Raw genomic sequence first — 21467 nt, forward strand, 5'->3', positions numbered from 1 at the left:
CCAGGAGCGGCGGTGGAGTCGGAGCGGTGCGCTCTGGCAGAAAGCAGCCAGCCTCCTTCATCCCTCATCTCCGGGCTCACTCACGCAGCGACCAGCTGTCCTCCTCATGCCTCCCAGCTTCATCTGAGGGTCGCCATCGGTGGGATCAGAAGCAATGAAACCGCTATAATCCAGCCGGTCTTTGTTCTCCTTGTTTCAATACTTTTTTTCTGACAAACTAGCGCAGGAAGAAGGAGGGAAATCCGTGAAACACTTCATCTGCAAGTTTGTGTTTGTGTGTGTGTGTGTCGCGCTGGAGGGGGGGAAGCGATGGCAGCCCCGGTGAAAGCAGCATCAGCTCTCCTGGTTCTCACCGTGGCAAGTAAGTAATCCTTTTAAATCCCCCTGAAACGGGACGTAGCAGGGGGTCTTCCCCTCTCAGTGCCAGACTTTATTCATGCGGGTTGTCCCTTGTAATGTCGTGCATGCCACACTTTGTTATGGATCTGGCTGACACATGCCTCAACATCGTTATCATAGTACAAAGCCGGGTCCTTTCTGTGGGTATTTGAGGTACAAACACATATCTAAGCATAACTTTTACCTTGAAGTCATCAGTGTTTCAGGAAAGCAGGCCACTGGCGATAAGAAGTGGCGTTTCCGTGCGTCTGACACGTGATTTGTCAGCGCGCCTCAATCATCTAACTTACGGTTGGAGCGCGTGTGTGGCATAAATTAAAATAAATAAATAAATAAAACGATTTCTGTCTTTGTTACGATCGATTCTGTTTTAAACACATTTGAAGCGTTCATCGCTGCTCACGGCAGGTCTGGGATGTTTAAAATGTGGACACTTTGAGAACTTGGCACCCTATGGAAAAAAAAGTGTGGATCTAAGTGGGCTTAATTTACTGAACGAACTGCTAAATAATCTGCATTTAAAGGCACCTTTTAAAAATCAACTGATGCAATGTACAGGAGAGCTTTTCCTGGCGCTGTCCAAGGTCCTGGAAGTGTTCAGCATGCAACATGAGAGGACCCACTGCGCCTGCTGCTCCAGACGAGTTGAAAGACAAATACCCAAAACTAATCTATATAAATGAATGAATGAGTTAATGAATAGATAAGAACTAAACTCTGGAGGACACATATCATTAGTCCCATTTGGATTTTAGTGATGGCATTCAACTTGTAGCTATGGCTCATGTTTGCTACAAAACAATTCATAAACTCTGTTTGTCACCAATAGCTTAGTGTAATGCAACAAAGAAGCGCAATTGTTTGCACTCTCCACCTCATAGTGACAAAATGCTTACATTGAGTCTTATCTTGAGGCTTGTCTGTGAAGAGTTTGCATGTTCTCATTATATATGTGTGGGATTCTGCTACTTTGGTTTCCTCCCATTGTCCACAATCCAAAGAGATACAGCTGAGGTTATTGGTCAAAACTGACCACAGGTGTGGAAATGTGTCTTTGTTGTGGATGACTTTCCATCTCTAATGAACTGGCAACCTGTATACCCTCCCTGCAGCCTATGCTGAGGATTGGGGGTGGGGATTGGAGGTGGATTGACTCTTGACTCCAGCAATCCTAATTCAGATCACCTGTACAGAAGAATGATGGATGGATGGAGTTCAGGAGAATTAAAATTCTTTCTTGTTAAAAAAGTATATGTAGTGTGCAAGTAATGGCAATCAGACAGTTAAGCAGTTTTATTTAAAAACAAAAACAAACAAACAAAAAAAACAACAACAACCTGGTTGTTAACCAGACAAGTAAAATGAATTATTGATATTATTGTAATTTATTACATGATGGCTAATGACTGTAAAGCAGCATCAGCCAGGTGATCATGTCTCATTAAAACATTATGGACATGCCTTTTCCAAACACATCCTGCTCTGTGGTTTGTGTATTTTAAACTTTACTCTGTTTCCAGTTGAATGAGCGTAGTGACCTTGCTTCTTACAATCTATCCCCTGACTGCTACGATAAACACATCCAGTAAAAACATCAGACACAGTCAGGCACTCTGCAGCAATGTATTTGCTCTGTGTCTCATATTGTTTGCTGCCTGCTTTAAAAAAATCTTTTTCACTCTCTGTACCATTTCCTGTCTGTTCCTACATGACACTTGTTCTGTTTGACTCTACCTGTATTTTCCACAGATCCACTTTTGGGCTGTAAATTATCTGACATATTGAGGGCTCCATCACGCTGCCCTGCACTCTGTCTCGCTCAGTGGCTACCGCATGCTGCAGTGAACGTGCTAGCGTGTGCTACAGTTCCCAATGAGATGTTGTTTACATTAAATGCACATAAAATGCCTTGGAGTGCAAGACAGGGTCGCACACTATCTGTGTTTAGCATGTTGCATGAAATCCCCACACAACTCTGATTCTCTCTTGCCCCTGGATCGAAAACCTTACAAGCGGATGCGCAGAAAATACGCAGTGATCAACTGTTTCCTGGTGTGTTTGCAAAACTGATGTTCCTCACGAGTTTACAAACTGCTTTCCCACAAATGCAAGTGTGTCCGGTAAACAGGGCTCAGCGCTGGTGAGTCAACGCTTTATAGTAAACCATTAGTCACTGTGTTGACACACTTGTTTGGATGGAGAGAAATATCAATGCCGTTTGATAGCATGGGAATTCGGATCAGGTGACAAGCAAAAAGCAACAGAAAACCAATTAAAAAAAATAATTTATTGGTCATTATTTGGAATGTCCATTACACTGCTCAAAATAAACTGGAAATGCAGAACAGAGAGACATGAGGGAGAGGCTGCGACAGGAACACAAATGTTGTATCATTGGGTTTATCCTCAGAGACAGAAGGACTGCGTTACGAAGCAAAGTTTGAGGCAAAACAACCAACAGAAGTCCACTGAGATGCTTAAAGCACAGAACTCTCTCAGGCAAAAGATTCACTCTGAGCAATGTAAAATATCTTGCTCGGAGTTGACTGTGTGGCTTTGGACGCATATGAACGGCACATGGGTGTTTTTTTGTGAGATGGCTGATATTAGACAGCGTACTCAGTGAAGCCAAAGGCAGCTGAGGTCTAAATTGTTTGGGCTCAGAAAGGCCACCTCAGATAGCAACCTCTGAATAATTCACCATCCTAAAAAGAAACCTACCGGATGCAGTATTTGGATGTTTTTCTCTCTGTGTGCTGCGGATGACGTGGGCTATTCAGCCCTGTGCGTCACTCAGACAAGCAGCTGATTTGAAAGATTTCTGCTTGATTTTCCTCTCTTTGCATGTTGCGGTGGTCAAGTATGTTGATTTTGTCTGGGAAAAAGAGACAGAGAATAATCTCTGATTGTGTTTGAGTCTCTCTGCATGTGGGATGATGGCATTTTTATTTTAGCGGCAATGAATTATTGAGGTGTGGAGAGTGCAGTGAGGCGGACAGGAGTGTGTGTGTGTGTGTGTGTGTGTGTGTGTGTGTGTGTGTGTGTGTGTGTGTGTGTGCGCGTGTGTGTGTGTGTGTGTGTGTGTGTGTGTGTGTGTGCATACATGTGTGATGAGACCTGCTGGTAGACTCCCTAATGTTCCACCTCTGCTTACATCAACCTCATACACATCTCATTTTCGCCTCATGTACTGTTTTAGCATTTACTGTCCAGTCCAGAGCGCTGCGTCAGGCTGTTCAGGTCCATTCTGCACTTCCTCTGCACCTTCCGCTGTTCAGCAGTCACATGCAGTCCAATTGTCTTTTGCAGTTTATTAATTTTTTGTGCTGAGTTTATTTTTATACTGTCCCCTTTACATTTTTAAGGCCACACAACTTCTCTTATTTCTCTAAGCCAGAAATCACACAGCAGCCGGAAAAAAAAGCAAAAGGTGAAACCACCACAAAAGTAATCATGCTGTAGACTCAAACCACTATAAGAATGTGCAATTATGTAAAAATGTGAACTACAGCTCTTTCATTCTACACAGTAATCTGTCTTTAATGATTTTAGACATAAAAACATGTGTATGTGTGTATGCTGCAGTGTGGATGTTTCCGGTGATATCTCATTCCTATTGTTAGATAAGATTTTATAAATTGTAGAATGAACAACAGCAACAACCTCAATCACCTATTTATTTATCAACCAGCCATCTTTACATCATTATATTCATCATTATACTTACCTCCTAACAGTCCATCTCAGGGTTGTTTTATGAAACAAATTTAACTAAAGACATTTGGTCTGCAGGTATTCTCAGTCATTGCATATATTTTATGTCATGAAAACAACTGGATTTGCCTGAAGTTTTAGGAAGACATTATCATTTCACCAACACTTTTAGATAAGAGGTGAAACTCCTTCAGATAAAACGATGACATACCGTTATGGTAGAATTTCTTTAACTTTGTTCTTTAAAAATTGTTAGTTTCTGGAGATGTTTGATAAATTGTGTTTTGACATGAATTTAATACCCTTTCTTGTTTAGATAAAACTATGACAAAATGAAAGAAGTGTAGAAGACTGATGGAAGAAGCTTTTAAAGACTCTACCATCTGCATGTCAACTCACTGTGCTGCTTAGGAGCACAACAGCCAGAGGAAAACAACTGGTTTATACTGCTCAAAAAGGAATTATACATCTGTGTTCCCAATATCGCGGTGATAAAATGAGTTATTATCTGATATATTGCTGTTTAACTGCTATCTTGAGGATGTGAATAGCAACTAAACATCTAATACTTGATCTGAATACCTGGCAAGGTGTGAGCACTTCACTAAGTCAGTGTCGTGAAGCCGTAGGTTGGATTTTGCGGCCATTAAAAAAGCAAAAGTTGACTTGGACACACTTATTCCTTGAACTCTAAACTACTCTATTGAAACAAGACTCATTGTGTTATATTCAGACATTGTTGAAACAGATAAATACAGAAAGTTACAATGAATAGAGCATAGGCTCAGATATCCTGATTTCAGTCCTGTGAAATTGTCAGGATTAAAAATCATCGAGTCCTTTTCTCCCTGGTCTCTTAAAGTTTGAGGTCGTGTCGAGTCAGGGACTTACTTCATTATCCAACTTGTCATACAACAGTTTCAAAACGTGAATGAAAGTCCTCATGGTGAATAGAGTGAATATACCGGGACAAGGGTGTTCATTCTTTTCCCGACCATTCAAAAGTTTAGTTCAATTCTGCAACAATGCCATCTGAAGCTCAGTAACCTACAAATCAGATTCTTCAAACGCTGCTTTATTTCCCTTCATCTATGAGCCAGCACTGGGGAGTTTCATGTGTTTTGCTTTTGGGAGGGCTTTAATCCTATTAAGCAGAACGAAAAAAATATAAGCTGGAAAAGCTACAATGAGCTAAACAAACAGGATTTCTAAAAAGTGTGGTCTCTCTATGGTGAAATCTTAAAACCAGTTGCTTTTAATTACAACAAGAAGCCATCACACCGTCATACAGCAGTCCACACTTTGAATACATGAAAACAATGAATTGTTGCCGGGCTGTAATCCAATTAAACAAATTCATGAATCACAGTCATTCCCCATGAATCATTAGCATAATATGGCATGATCCAATTTCACTTGATCGGATGATTATACTAATCTGGTAATTGTGTAGTTGCACACTCCAATGTTGGCATTGTTTATTGTGGTCTGTTTGTGTGTGTGTGTCCTCCTCTGCTTGTGTGTGTCCTTCACTTGTCTTCATTTAATCCTGACAGACAGAGCTTCCTGTCTCAGAGCATGTTTGCCCTCAGGGTTTAGAGTCATGTCAGGGTTGCTCAGACTTTGGACACTTCTCCTGTCTCCCCCTCACGTGAGGCCTCGCCGGAGGTTAATGCAGAGTGACCAAGAGCAGGGCACACACACCTCTCCTCACTGCTCCTGCCTTCCAAGCTCGCCGTCTCGTAATGTCAGTTGGATCCTGACGTCTCTGAGCACGCCGTTATCTTGAAAGGTTATTGGTGAGACAGCTGCGTGCATGGCTGCGGACCGGTGCAAGCGAAGTGCCAAAACAGACCATTTTCATGTTTGCTCAAGGCTGCAAACTGTACAGCTTTGAGACGACTGGACACAAGTGTGTTGCAGTTTCCGTCTCGGAAGTGTTTGCAGAGCAGCTACAGTATGGATGGTTCACTAAGATACTCTATGCAGGGTCTCCATTCATACACCGGGTCTTCTGGTGGATTCTGAAGTGTGCGGCAGGCCTCCTCTGTCAAATCCTACATTTGCAGCTAAAGACGTTTTCCTCTGCTTACCTCAGGGCTCATGCATGTAGTTTGAAAAATACACGCTTTAAAAAGCTATAAAAATTCAATAGAAGCATTTAAAATAAAATGCAAAAAACAATATTAAGAAATATGCAGTGACAAGATAATTACTGGACAGCATGCATCCTAACAAAGCCCCAGTACATCTGTGGACAAATATAAATCTAATTGGCTCTGTAGTAAAGGAGCCCAATGGAGCCCAGAATTATAGCAGAAAGCAATGAAAACTATCTGGCAGTATTCCATTCTAGCTTTTAGCAGTATTGTCCCTCATATTTCTCAACTATCTTATCATTTACGCTCTTGTCTCTTTTCTCGGTCGTGTTTTCTATCTTGTTGTTGTTGTTTTACACTTGCTCTTGTTCTTTTTCTCATGCCTGTTTTTGCTGTTGCTCTTGTTCTTCCTTGATTTTCTTGTTCTGATAATCCTCAAATCACACGACGTTGAATGTGTCATAATAAAATAGATGTCATCTCAAATAGCCTACATACAAATGAACTGACAGTCCAGACCTTCAAAAAATATTAGAACAGGACCTTGTGTGTTTTGGTGTTTTGTTTGCGTTTCATAGATAACTGAGATTACAATTAATGTTAAAGATGGTGCTTTAAATAACACGCCTCTGGAAGATGGATGTTTATGGTGCTTTGGGCAAAGATTTACACAGCATTGACCTCTTATGTAATCCACCACTTTCTTTTCTGTCTCGTCACCCTCTAGCTTAAACTGTCTGAGTCATGGCCAGCAGTCATGTCAAGCTTTTTTTTTTTTTTTTTTTTTTTGAGACACGAAAGGCTTTACAAAGCTCTGTAAATACCAAAAAGCACATTAACGAACAAGGCACGACACAGTGTAAATAATAGCAATCGAGATTTCAGTGAAAAGTACAATACCAAGCATGAGCTGTATTGTAGTAGCATTTGCATTCTTAAATGTTAATTTCCTCAGCAGACTTTAGTTCATGTAAGTGAATTTGTAGAAAATGGTTTTTTTATGGACTTAAAAGTTTTTTCCACTGCAAGCTGTCAAGCAGACTCTTTCACAGTTAGTTTTAATTAAAAGCTTTGATCATAGAGATTTAGCTTTTGGAATAATGACTTGAAGTTTTTTTTTTTTTTTTAATGCATCACGGTCTGGCAGTGTCACTGCTTTGAAGCGCTCAGTGTTTCTGAAGCTCCCTGACCCAGTCAGACATTGTTATCTGGTGATTACATGGTTGAAATCAGCCCGGAGGTATCTCTTCCATCTCCCTCTCTCTGGGTTTTCATGTCTGTTAAACATGAGCTATCATTGTCATATGAACTGAATATTATATGCTCTGTAAACATGCAATATGCAGATGCTGTATGGGAGATTACGGGCCTGGAGAGCAAATAGGTACGTCTGTGTGTTAAACTGTAACTAAATGCAGGATTAAATCTAATTTAGTTTACCTCTCGTTCTGCCATGCACAAACACATACAAGCACATTACTTCCATTGCTGTCACTACACACAAATTACATCCGAGGACAGGCAACGTGCTGCATCACCGCAGCACCTAATCGGTGAGAATTCACCGCACGACATTTAAACATCGCTTCACCAACGAGACCCTGGGTATGTGAGAATGTTTTCACGAGTGGGTGCTTATGCACACGTATGTGTTCTTTTTTAAATGATTCCATTTAGCTTCGAATGAGAATTTCAAATAAGTTAGCAAGTGTAAATTTTTGTTCTCTAACTTTGATCTAGCTGAGTTCACACAACGTGACGTTCGGTACAGTGAGGATACAGTATGACACACACAGTACATGTTATTATTATAACTGTATGAATGAAAAGATCATTCCGAGGAAACTATTTCAAGCTGTCATGTTTTTCCTACAAACACACTGGTAACAAGGTTGTTCAGAAACCTCTGAGTACAACACACACAAACAGGTGTGTAAAGTACAACAAACCAAGCCCTGTTCACCTTTTGATGAAAACTACAACAAAACAAATCGCTGAACATTTCCATGAACAAAGATCTAAAACAGACACACACACACACCCATGCGCAAACACACACACAGCGATCCACCCGCATGTAGCTGCAGGTCACAGACTCGCTTGTTGGAGAAACACATGACATTACACTGCTCCAGCCAGACTGCAGTACTTAGAAGTAATATGATGCATAAAAGAACATGAGCCTCATCTGCAAGCATCATCTCAATATCCACTCCACCGAGATGATGAAATTAGGAAAGTCATTGGGTTTTTTTAGGCAGATGTGGAGACTGTAGTTTGACATTTTGGCAAGTCATCCAAGAATAATATTACATAATGGCCAGGGGACATGACTGTCTTATGAAACACAATAAGTTTGGGTAGCCTCACAATATATTTTTTAAGTGGGAAAATATATACAACTTAATTTGAACCTCAGTTCTATGTATCTTAGTGGATACCTATTAAGCATATGAATAAAAAAAGTTCACAATTACAGAGAGAAATTGAAACAAGACGCCAAATTCTGTCATTCAGTATTAATATGAATAACCATTGTTAATATTGGATTGTGCTGACATTTCATTGAGATGTCAAAGCTGTCTGAAATTCCCTGTGCCTCTGACCCAGAATTACTTCGACTATAGCATGACTCTAATGGCTTTTAAGCATTAATGTGACAATAAATTTCCAGACAGAGTAGAGCCAGGAGAGTTTTTAAGTGATATTAACATGACTCTTGAGAAAACAGAAAGCCCGAGCTTGAGCTTACATATGATCATAACTTATTTTAACCTTTGTTTCACGACACAAGACAACAAATTTTGTTGTAAGAATCCATTTTCTGCATGTATTTGTGTGCAGCTGCCTTGTGCGCGGAGGTGGAGGAGCGGCTGGTCAGTCACCTGTTGTCACCGGAGCGCTACAATAAGCTGATCAGACCAGCTGTTAACAACAGCCAGCAGGTCACCATTTACATCCAGGTGTCTCTGGCTCAGCTGATCAATGTGGTAAGAAAACATACGCACCGGCACACCAACGCTGACACGGCAATGCTGCCATATTGTACTGATTTCAGTCGATTCCAGAGTGCAGATGGGAGCTGTCATGGAGGAGAGTGTTTTCAGCTGCTGGTATATGAATGAATGTTTTCTGTCTGTGTTTCAGAATGAAAGAGAGCAGATCATGACCACCAACTGTTGGCTCACTCAGGTTTGTGTCCATATAATGTGTGTCAGTGGCGCCGTCTGTCCTGGAAGTCCCCCATAAATGTGCTGGACTCTTTTCTGAATTGACATTCCAGTGAAGACAAACACTGGAGGCTATATTTACTGACATACAGATTCACAGTACTGACAGGTTCCCAGCTCTCCTCCAGGTTATTAAAAGTGTCATTCACAATATGAAAACCTGAACTGAGTTTGGTGAATGATTTTTGGATGTGTTTTTGTTGTTGTCATCACACATTGGATTTGTCATCTTTATCCTGTTGATGCATCTTTGTGTGCTTTCTCTCATAAAGGGTTGGAATGACTACAGATTAATGTGGGATCCTGAAGAGTACGAGGGAATTAAGAAAATCCGACTCCCGTCACAACACATCTGGCTGCCAGATATTGTCCTCTATAACAAGTATGTTTTCTATCGCCATCGTGTGTATGTGTGTGTGTGAGTGTGTAATCTTAAGTAATGAAAGTATGAGCAATAGAAATATTGACCAAATTTATTACATTAACCTTGTATTTCACTAAAAGGTTTCTCAGTATATCCTCTTACACTTTCATCCTCTTATCTCAACTTTTTGACCACGTTTCATTTGGAATAATGAATAAAATGAAATTACAGTCTCATCATTATAAGTGCTGTGTTTAATAGTGGAGAGAGAACAGTTTTATTTCTATAAAATAAGAAATTTGAAATCAGAAATTAAAGATCTGAAAGAATAACAGCCTTAATGGAAATAAAAACAAACAAAACAGGCTGATATCAATTCATTTTTAAACTTGATGGTGGCTTCATAAAGTGAATAATGAAAATACTTAAGCAAACCTTGATTTGCAATAAAATTCTGACATCATTAAAATGTATCGCAGCTGATAAAAAGCAGAAAAAAATAAGCTGCAATGAGCTGAGGATGTGCAACAAAACTGAATACTCTTCAAGCAAAACATATCCAGACTTACAATATGCCTCGATATAAAGACACTTCCTAAAATAACTGTGCAATATCATGCATTATGTAGGCACCACCAACAGAAATATATCACCCCCGCTTACCCGACTCCATCCGAAAACAAATTACTGTGAACATAAAAGAGTTTACATGTGTGACGCCGACAATATCACTGAGACTTGATTAAAAAAAAACATCTGTTTATTTATCAACACCATGAAACGTTAGCTTTTTATTTCATCCTGCAGTGAAAGCCAGCTGATTTTAGATACACACGAAGGGTTTTCACGCCTCTGCACACCTAAATGAACATATCAGTTCACTGAACTCGCATAAACATGCAAAAGCAAAGAGTATAAATGTTTGTTCTGTTCACACGCAGTTTTTCAGATTTTACACAGGAAACAGATAACACACATCAGGACATTAAACACTATCTTTTATGTCAGTTTATGGTCACTTGGGGCGGATGCTGGCCCCAGATAATTGTGGGTGAAGACAGGATGCACCTTGGACCGATCATCACCAGTCGCTCACAGGGCAAACTCAGAGACATCATCAATGCATCGATTCAGTCTGACACTGAATAACGGCACAACTCCATTTTCTATAGTTGCATGTTGAGCAGTTCTGAACAAAATAATGATGTGACAATGTTTTGTCTTTGCGTGTTCGTCTTCTGTTAACTGCTGGCGGCATCTCAATGCTGTGATGAGTGTATTTAAGAAGGAAAGAGCCCTACAGCCCGGATTTACTGGCGTGTCAGGCACAAAGGCTTTTGAACTTCACCTCATGTGTTTCCCCGTAGGTCAACACCTGAGATTCCTTCCATCTGCTACTTTCTAATGTGACTTCAAGTCATTATTATTTTATCCTTTCATGCTTCGTCTTATTGAATCCTGGTTCGAATGATGTGATTCACAGAATTTTTAGTTATTAGATATGTTTGATCCACATTTTTAGTCACACAAACTCACATTCACACATCTGGGCAAGTGGGTGACCGTTTGGCCTCAAACACATGTTTTCGGACTGTTGAAATAAATAGAAGTAGCCAGAGAACAACAATCCCAACATTGGACATGGAGAACAAGCAAACTCCACTCAAACAGGCCTCCAACCAGACTTGAACTGTGGATTTGGCTGTGACGTGACGAGGCTAACACCTGTTCAACCACACACCAACCTGCAGAGACCATATGAATGAAATACATCAGCCTAAGAGGAGGAGATCTGATAGTTTTCTAATTTCCTGGCTCCAGGAACAAACCTTAAAGAAGGTCCGACCGCCTCACGGTTGTTTGTACATGTGCGTTTGTGTTTTGGTCAGCAGTTAGCTCGCTGTTTACCGGCCAAAATGGCATTAATCTTTAATGAGCAGAAATTGTTGGTCAGCTAAAGAAGACATGAAAATCATAATGGCTTCAGAGGCAAAGAGATAGGAAACGATCAGCACTTCAGACCGAGGTCTGGCACTGACGTCTGGCAGACCAGAGGTCAGGGTAAGCAGGTGGGGCCTCTGCATTTTTAATTAGTCTGCATTTACACGGCAGCCCCAGAGCATTAGAGACCAAGTGTGATGGTTGGATTCCTGACTTGCTTTATAATTGATAGGCCACTTATTCATAATGCATCCCCTGCAGCCTTTGGTGGGACGAGAGAAAACGTCAGGATCAGCAGATCTGAGGTGTGGGGGGCAGTTGTTGCCATATTACTGGTATGTGTCCCAAGCTGTGCTATCATTGGGAAACTGTTGCATGCGTCACCTCTGAAAGAAAAGACAGAAGGCTGCAGATCGTTCTCTCAACACGGTCACTTTCTCCTGAGGAAAAAGGGGAGAGAAAGTTCATTATTTCTTTTGCTCAAAAACTTCAGCAATGATACTTGACGTGATGATGGCAAATTTCAATCAATAACACTGTGATTGTGATGAAGTACAGTTGGTGTTAGAGCAGTATACCGTCAGTGAATCATCTAATTTATTCCTGACTTTGCCAGGCCTTGCCGGGCTACTCAGCACACCTCAGTCTGATACTGACGTCTTCACCAGGCTTGATTAAAAAATAACAAAAAAACTCGGCAACGAGGCCTCATTGCAATCAGGTGTGCAGCTAACGGGACTACAACCCTGCTTAGAGGGTTGCTAGCATTAGCTGTACTGGTACTGCCAAATCAAAAATCATTTATTCAAGTGCAAAGGAGCTGTGTGGTGTGTCCATTACAACTTGATGTTTCTTGCAAGGAATTCAACTGGACCAAATTGCATGCAAAAAACAGACAGTAAAAATAAATAAAAAAATAAATAAATCCAGAAAATTTCATTTGGTCCAGATCAATACACCCTTGAAAAAATAAATAAATAAAAAAAATACCAAAACAGGACAGACGGTCATAATGACAGAAATGTTTCAATAACATAAACTACAAAAAATGGTTTTATTTGTCATTGCAGCACATTACTGGAGGAATCAAAATGAAAACATGTTACTTGTTGCTTGCATTGCAGACTTTTATGATTTTACTTTCCCTGCTGATGAGTTTTATTTTTTTCTTTTAAGTGACACCCCAAACACAGCCTGTATCTGCAAGCAATATCTATGCAATAATACATGTGCTGTAAGTTTAAATAGAGTATGCTTTTACAGGTAGAATCACAATTGTTGCTCAGTTTCTTTAGAGAACTTCCTCAAAGAGGGGCAACAGTCCTTTTGCATAAAAACCATCTCCATTAAACATTAGAATACTCTGCCCCTGATTGTCTGACTCACATGTATGTAAATTGTTTTTCTTTTCAGGTGTCTGAGTATTGATTTATTCAGGCTTATTTGACAGGTCACTTCTGTCCACTACTCTGTGCAGAACTCAGTGTCGCCTGGTGATGGAGATTATCCAATATATTCCCTCCAGTGTGCTCTGGGCTTGCCTTGGGGTTTTCCTCTGTGGCTGATATCCCTTGAAAACCTATCAGCAAGTGTCCAGGGGATTCCTCATTGAATGCTTGAACTGCTTCACTTTGTATTTCTGTACCAGCCCCCTCAACCTGCTGTCTCATTTGCTTTGATGGATGTGTCTGAATGGCTGATTTGCTTTGAAAACACAAAGTCTTTGAGTGCCTTGTATTCACTTAATCCTTTATTCTCATCTGCTACCTTCCCTCAGTGCTGATGGGACCTACGAAGTGTCTTTCTACTCCAACGCTGTGGTTTCCAACAACGGTGAGGTTGCCTGGCTCCCACCGGCAATCTACAAGTCGGCTTGCAAAATTGAAGTCCGCGATTTCCCCTTCGACCAGCAGAACTGCACGCTCAAGTTTCGCTCTTGGACCTACGACCACACTGAGATCGATCTTATCCTCCTCAGTGATTTTGCTTCACGTGACGACTTCAAACCCAGCGGTGAGTGGGACATAGTCTCACTGCCTGGACGGAAGAACGAAGACCCGAATGATATCAGATACCTGGATATCACCTATGACTTCATTATCAAAAGGAAACCTCTGTTCTACACCATCAACCTGATCATCCCCTGCATCCTGATCACATCTTTAGCTATTCTGGTCTTCTACCTCCCATCAGACTGTGGTGAGAAGATGACTCTTTGTATCTCCGTCCTTCTGGCCCTGACTGTGTTTTTACTCCTGATCTCTAAGATTGTGCCACCCACATCTTTAGCAGTGCCTCTGATTGGGAAGTACCTGATGTTCACCATGGTGCTGGTCACCTTCTCCATTGTCACTAGCGTTTGTGTTCTCAATGTGCACCATCGGTCTCCCAGTACTCACACCATGCCAGCTTGGGTCAAACGCGTTTTCTTGTACCGACTCCCGTCCTTCCTCTTCATGCGGAGACCTGGCAGCTCCAACATTCGTGAGAAGTTTCGGAAAAAACACCAGAAGCAGAAGTACTCTGATCAGAAGCGGTGTGGGGCGGACGGTGGGATGGGAGGCACCGCCGGGATGGCCGATTCGTCCTCGTCCCTGTACATCAATGAGGACTCAGCCAAACGCTACGGCTGGAGGATCGGCGACCTGTCGGAGAACACCGAGTTCAGGAAGAGGATGACGCTCAAGAGCAACATCGACGTGGAGGACGCGGTGGATGGAGTCCGCTACATCGCAGAGAAGATGAAGAGTGAGGATGATGATGAGGGGGTAGGTGATCGGAAAAACATTTTGACACCCCGTATCAGTGCCCTGATAAATATTCAGATACAGATTTAGAAAAGTGTATTGATCCCAGTAGAGCAGTTGATTTTAAGATTACCACCTGCACGCACTACTGTCAGCACACAGGCAAAACACATGCAGCTTATATTGATCAATACACGATAAAATCAACAACGAATGTGTATACTGTAAATCTTAAATAAGAATTGTAATAAAAACAAATTAAAAATGCTCCCAGTGTTTTATTAGCCTGATAACTGATTGACTTTGAGTAGCAGTTTGATCCTCAAACTGCTGCCTTTTAACACTGATCTTGAGATGCTACAATATGTGATAATGCAGATGAATGTGATAATGCAGTGTAAAGCGCTTTGGGCTCTGTTATTGCAGGGTAAAAAGTGCTATATAAGTGTAGGCCATTCACCACCACTGCTTCTTCAGCTGGGCATCTAAATATAAACAGCAGAGAAAAAAATAATCAGCAAACAAAAGTCGATTCACTGTATAACATCCGTGCAAGACTGAAAACAATTCATGGGCTTCATTTGACATCTAGTTTATTTTTGTCTTTGCAGATCATTGAAGACTGGAAATATGTGGCGATGGTGATCGACCGTCTCTTTCTGTGGATCTTCGTGTGTGTTTGTGTTGTCGGGACAATGGGCCTCTTCATGCAACCTCTGTTCCAGAGTTACAACACCCCCATTGTCGAAGACATGGAGCATAACTGAAAACCTAACTTCGATGTTAACATGACCCAGAAATTAACTTTTTGATCTGATCCCTCCAGAAAGAGCTGTTAACATTTCAACACCTCGCACATCGGCCCCTCACCACACCCTGTCTAGGAAACCGTAAAGATGCACTTTAGCCTTCCTCCATCACCGACTACCCCACCCCCCCTGCTGCCACGGTCATGAGAAATTAACAGAGAAAGCAGCATATATTAAATCACTAAATCAAACATTCTCCAGACAGGCAGACGACAAAAAACGCAATGAATTTATAATCTAATTTCAGTTAGTCACTAAATAACACTCTTTTTATGTCTAGGAGGAAATAAAGGGCAAAACTATATGAAAACACTGAAGTTTAATAGACTATAAAGATATTTTTAAACTCAAACTGCGAGGCTAAATGACTTTTAAGCCACGGTACTCTCAGCTGGAGATTAGCCTGCAGATCTCCAACAAATGAAATGTAGCAGTGGTTGTAAAAAGCTCACCTCTACCTGACATTCTCAGACTGAAAGTATACTGACCCTTGACACTGTTTTTAAAGGTTTATACAACCAACAGCAACTCAGGACCTGAAGTTTTCCTTCTGTTCTGGACTCAGTTTAGCATTGCTCTTTTCCACCATGTGTTTTACAGGCATCAGTGAGGGCTAGCATGCACACAACAAGGCCCGGGGTCTTGTTTTGAATGCGCTTATGTTGAGTCTCAAGCAAAAAAAAGAAAAGAAAAAACCCACAGAATCTCACAAACGGACTCATTTTGCAGAAATGTTACAAACCTTAAGAGATGAATCTTTTCTGTGTACGACAGATTTACTGAAGGAAGGTCACGCCCCCCATGTCCTGTTGCCAACAGCACACATACTGTATGAATTCATAATAATTGCCTTGGGAAAGGAAGCTGAGAGGGGGTCAGAGGTCACTGTTGGCCTGCCTAAATCATACTGGATGGTTGTGGATGAGCCTGTTTTTACCTGCTCACAGCTCGCGGTGTGGACTCTGATGTGACAGGATTGACTCATTGTATCTGTGACAAACTGCTGTTGTGATGCTTGAGAAGAAAAGTGTTTCGAATCAAGGCTGAACACGACAAAAGTGCTATAAACTCCATCAGCGACCAGAAGGCTGCCGCTGCTTCTGCTGCTCACTGTGCTTCTCTTAAAGGTTCAAGAACACAGGTTTCGTTGAAGCTTTTTGTCAACATTTATCCAGCTTTTCAGCATCTTTCACCGAGAAAACCAGCAGCAATAATATTGTACAGAATTTTATACACACTAGCCTGGGATAATTCTACCAAACAACCTGTGTCTGCACCTGCATTCTCTTCTCTCATATTCTATGTGCTATTATGACCGTTTGTCCTCTGAGACATTACTTGAATTTGTGTCCAATTATTCTTATTTCTGTTAATATTTGTCACCTGTTCAAATGCATTGTCACTGCTGCCAACAGTAGCCATGGGAAAAGTGTACTGTAGTCCTGCTTCAGAGATTCAGTTTGTCTTTGTTTCATCAGTCAATGGAGCCATAATATGCAGCTTTTTCTCTTTTTCTTTTCCACTGACTTGTCATGTGCGACTTGTTGAGTTTTGTTTTACAGGAAGATGTCGCTAAACTGATCAATAAACTGAAGTGAAACCAAGGAACAGAGCTGATGATTTGCATGCACACTAAATGGTCAGTCACTCCTGCAATTGTTCTTTCAACATCCTGAATACGTCTCAGTTTTCTTCCATAAATGCCTTTGAGATATTTACTTTTGGTCAGTCTCTTCAGCAGCTTTTCCTGTGTTTGATGCACTGTAACTTCTGATTGGACTTATCAATGATCAAGAAATATTTTGACACAAACATTTGTGTCTGTGCTCTTGTATGTGTATCTGTATGGTCTTGCAATTCTGTCTTTGGGGCCTGAAAATAGTGAGGGAACGTGTATCTGAACTTAATTTCAGGAGCCCATGATGGAAAGCTCTGTATGAGAAAAATTTAGTTTCGGATGACGTGTGGTTTTAGGACTGTGTTTAGTGTCAGGAATAGGATTAAACAATCCTATAGCTATGAAATGTGACACTCTAATGATAACACCCCATCAAGATCGTGTTGTAAGTCTGTGTGTCCGTGTGGAATTTTATTTCCCACGATGAGCTGCAGAGCCAGCTGAACTAGAGATGGATCTTAAACCCAGCTAGTGTAACATGTAGTGTACTAACAGTTCTCTAATTCAGATGTGCTGTATGTCAAGATTAAGATGCGACTTGAGTGAAATGGTTTGAAATCAGTTAAGTTCAGGGTTCATGTACTCAGTTGGACTGATGAAAGTTGGGATACTTGATTGGGAGTCCTACAAAAACTAACAACAACAACAACAACAACAAAAAGTGCATTTATGTGTCTGGTCAGGCTGAAATATTAAGCAGCTGATTTCAGATTCATGAAGCAGTCTTGTTTCCACAGGGCTGGCTTCCCCTTCTGTTAGCTGAAGCTGGCAGTGAGGCTGTTTGTTAGCTGACGTGACACAGCCTGCGACTGAATGCACACATGCCCACAATCATAAATCTGTGAACTCTGTTTTAAAGCTTTACCCTGATATTGACTCAACTTCTGCCCCCTGACGTGTGGAAGAGTCCTACAAGCTCAATGTGTGTTGATTTCACGAAAATATAATCGCATTTCACAGAGTCTCCAAATGGGAAATGTAACATCACCTATAAATATAGCAGCATAAGCTAAGGTCAAGTTAAAAAAGAAGTGTAATTACAGAAATGAGATAATGGATACGTAAAGTCCATGGTTATTTTTTTCTTGCATAACAAGACACATGCATCAGATTCTGTTTTCCACCAACTGCTAAGGGCTTCCAGCTAAGATAGCAGCGATACCAGTGTGTCATAACAAATTGCAAATTAAGATCAAGTCAGCAACAACAGCGCCTGCATGCGCAGAGATTGCATTGATTTCCATTCATTTCCTGGAGTCCCTGTCTGACCTGTGTCATGTCCTGATCTGTGACTTGTCTGACCATCACCATCATTTCAGTTTTACCAGAGCTCTTTCTGAAATTTAGAGATTTATGGTACAAAGATGTGTTCATTCTCTGCACAGTGTTATACACTGTTATAGTTAAACGCTCATCCATATCTACACTATAACCCTCACGCAGCTCTCAGTGAAAACCAGCTCAACAATGGTCTAAAATTACACAAACATATAAGCGACACACACATGCGAGATGACATGCAGTGACATAATCCTACAGATGTAGTGACAGCCTTTGAATTAGACCGAGATCAGCAATTACAGCTCATACTTGCAACCCCATCCTCCCCTCCTGTGAGGCGTAAATTAGATTCTTGACATCTGCATCAATTTCCATTAAGAGAGTGGCTGTGGGGGGTTTGAAGGATGAGGAGGTGTTGGTGTTGTTAGTGTTCTGAAGGGCTGCAAAGAGGCGGGCAAATTTCATATTTTTTTTCTGAGGATGTTTTTTTTCTGATGGTCACTTCATTTGTAGCCTTCACTTTTTTTTTTTTTTTCCTGGTGTCTAATGCCTTTTTTTCCCTTTTTAAATGTTTTCTTGTTCAGTTGTGTTCTTCTGTTTTGGAACCCAAATGTCAAAAGTCCAACTTGTCCATGTTTTGAGGTCACGGTTGCTGTTCACATCTGTGCTGGTCTCAGCAGAGAAAAGCCTCCCATGAGTGGAAGCAAATTATTTCTCATGAGTGGCCTTGTTTGGAAATTGCAGGCAAAACTCACATCACATCCTGTTTTTAAACAGAGTGCTCGGCAATGTGAGAACTGAGACTGAGGTCATTAGGAGTTGGTCGGATGTGGGGCTGTAAGTGCAGTCATACGTTTCCCCTCTGTAGAACAGAACTGACAATATCAACTGCAAAGCTAAAAATTAAAACGAACAGATAATATGACGGCAAAAGATTAGGTTGAATTTATTACAGATGTTTTCAAATTTACCTGTGATAGACTGTTGATCTGTCCAGGGTGGAACCTTCTCTACAACCATTGTGAGCTGACTGGCTGTAGCACCCCGCAACTCTGAGGACGAGTGGGATAGAAGATGGATGGATGGATGGATGGATGGATGTATAGTGTGGCTAACTTTTTGAAAAGGAAGTTGGTTTTCTACAGATTTCAGCAGCAACATAAATCATCCCAACCAGTCTCTCTGGATTTATAGAATCAGCACACAACTGGCACTTTTTGCTGGAGATGGCTCCACTGCAAAGAGGCCCATTGCTGAAAAAGTCCAGCATTGATTCAAAGAAAAAGAAAAAAAAAAAAAAAAACTGGGGAAAGTTTTGGTGTTATTGTCGATATGTGACCAAAAAACTAGAACTGGATGTCAGAAGGGAGAAAGAGGAGAAGAGAGTAACAAGCAGGGTGGGAGGGAAAAAGAGAAGGAGAGACATGATGGAGGATGACAGAGATGATAAAGGTTGCCCATAAATGAGAGACACAAGACTTTGCAGCCAGAGAGACCGGCAGAGGAGCTGACATTAAGGACCATCTCAGGCTGGAGTCAGTCAGAGATCAATAAGCATTTATTCTTCTTTTCTTGACTTCATACATGTGTAATGTGCCCATGCTTGTCATGCAAATTAATAGATAAAAGCAACTGTTATTTTAAAAGATTTAAATGACTTTTTTTTTTCTTTTTTTACAGCAGATTCAAAACAAAACAGAATTTTAGGGGGATTGTGACTTTAAACTTTGCCCTCTAGTGAACTGGTGACCTGTCCAGTGTCTGCTCTGCCTTTACGCTGTTAGATGTGATCGCTTCTTGCCTCCCATGACCCTGAACTGAATAAATCCATAGAGGAAGTGGATGGATTGGATGGCTGTGATGTCTTTCTGACTCTTAGCCGCAAATGTAAGAGTCTTCAGTTTTTGACCCCAAGAAGAGCCAGCAGGAGATCTGATTTTTTTTGAGAAAGAAAAAGATCATCACCGGTCATAATTTGCATACTGTCGATTTTAAGGAATAAAAAAAAAACAGCTAAATTCTTTTGCATGGCCTTCTGTTTAGCACCATTCTGCTGCTGTAATCACACCGTGGTACCTTGATGCAGGCTGGTGAGTGTCAGCACTTTGATGTGTTTCCTGTAGTCCACTGCTTCCCTCCATCTCCCCCATTATCTTCCACAGGACATTCCTTCAGGATTTATACCTGCCATTTCGGCCCCACGGTCGATATTTATGAACTACATTACTGCATTACAGAATGTGTAGCTGCCGTGCGGTTGGATCGAGGTGGGATTGATCTTCCCCTCTGAGCTGCTGAGCCACCAGGTTGAGGGTCAGACACCGGCCTGCCTTCCCAACACTTTACAAGGGTTTAGAAAAAAAAAAAAAAGGCTTGGGGGTCTCTCACTGTTATGTTCCTGGTGGAGAAATATCTCAGGTCTGTTACCTTGTGGCAGATCAGAGAGCCTGCTGCTGCTGCACACTAGTGGTCAAAAGAGATACTACACATTTTAGTGTTTAACTCAGAGTTACTGTGGTCAGGTTTAATGTATTATTCCTAAAATCAGATATGGATTTCAAAGTGGGAAAAAACTTGATGCATCTGTTGTAGCAATGCTGTTGTTTGTGCACCAGATATTTGATGAGTCATAATAATCATAATAATAAGTGGAGAAAACTGCCCTCGGGTCACAGAAGGGGGCTGAAAGGACCGTTAATGAAATGTTTCTCACACATTTCAGACTGATTAATAAACTCTTGAAGCCATGATGAGCACACCATTTGTGATGGCAAAAAGCGGCATAAATAAATGTCCTGAAATGTTTCTCAGGACAAACATAAGAGGACCTGATAATGAATCATCTTGTTTGACCCCTCAGGCTGCAGCTGGGTCTGAGGGTCAAACAGGAGGTGGCACAGAGAGATTTAAATACACTGTAGAAGACACTATAAGGACGTTTTGACACTTCTGAGAGAGAGGGAGAGGCTGTTCATGGGAAAAACACATGACACAGAGAGCCTGGCAGTTTAATTAACAGCAAGAGGCTTTAATCAGATAACTGTGATTCGAGCAGTGAAGAGACTTTAATTAGTTGCTGGTGGCTGAATCTGGCCACAGCATGACCAAGCAGACTGTGTGTAGTGGACATGGGATGAGTAGAGGAGAAGGAGGAAACTCTGTGGTGTTAATGGGTCTTGGGCAAAGGAGGAGGAGGAGGAGGAGT

The 21467-nt window shown here is 41.2% G+C and overlaps 1 protein-coding gene across 1 annotated transcript; it reads left to right on the forward strand.

The window, feature by feature from the left end:
* Window positions 1-291: 291 nt before the first annotated feature.
* Window positions 292-15739, forward strand: chrnb5b (cholinergic receptor, nicotinic, beta 5b). The gene is made up of 6 exons (XM_030113551.1): window positions 292-361; window positions 9057-9202; window positions 9360-9404; window positions 9715-9824; window positions 13525-14515; window positions 15106-15739. Exons 1-6 carry the CDS (start codon window positions 310-312, stop codon window positions 15259-15261), a joined length of 1500 nt encoding a protein of 499 aa, XP_029969411.1. The 5' UTR covers window positions 292-309; the 3' UTR covers window positions 15262-15739.
* Window positions 15740-21467: the final 5728 nt, after the last annotated feature.

This window comes from Salarias fasciatus, chromosome 2 (assembly GCF_902148845.1).
Source record: "Salarias fasciatus chromosome 2, fSalaFa1.1, whole genome shotgun sequence".
NCBI classification, from domain to species: Eukaryota; Metazoa; Chordata; class Actinopteri; order Blenniiformes; family Blenniidae; genus Salarias; species Salarias fasciatus.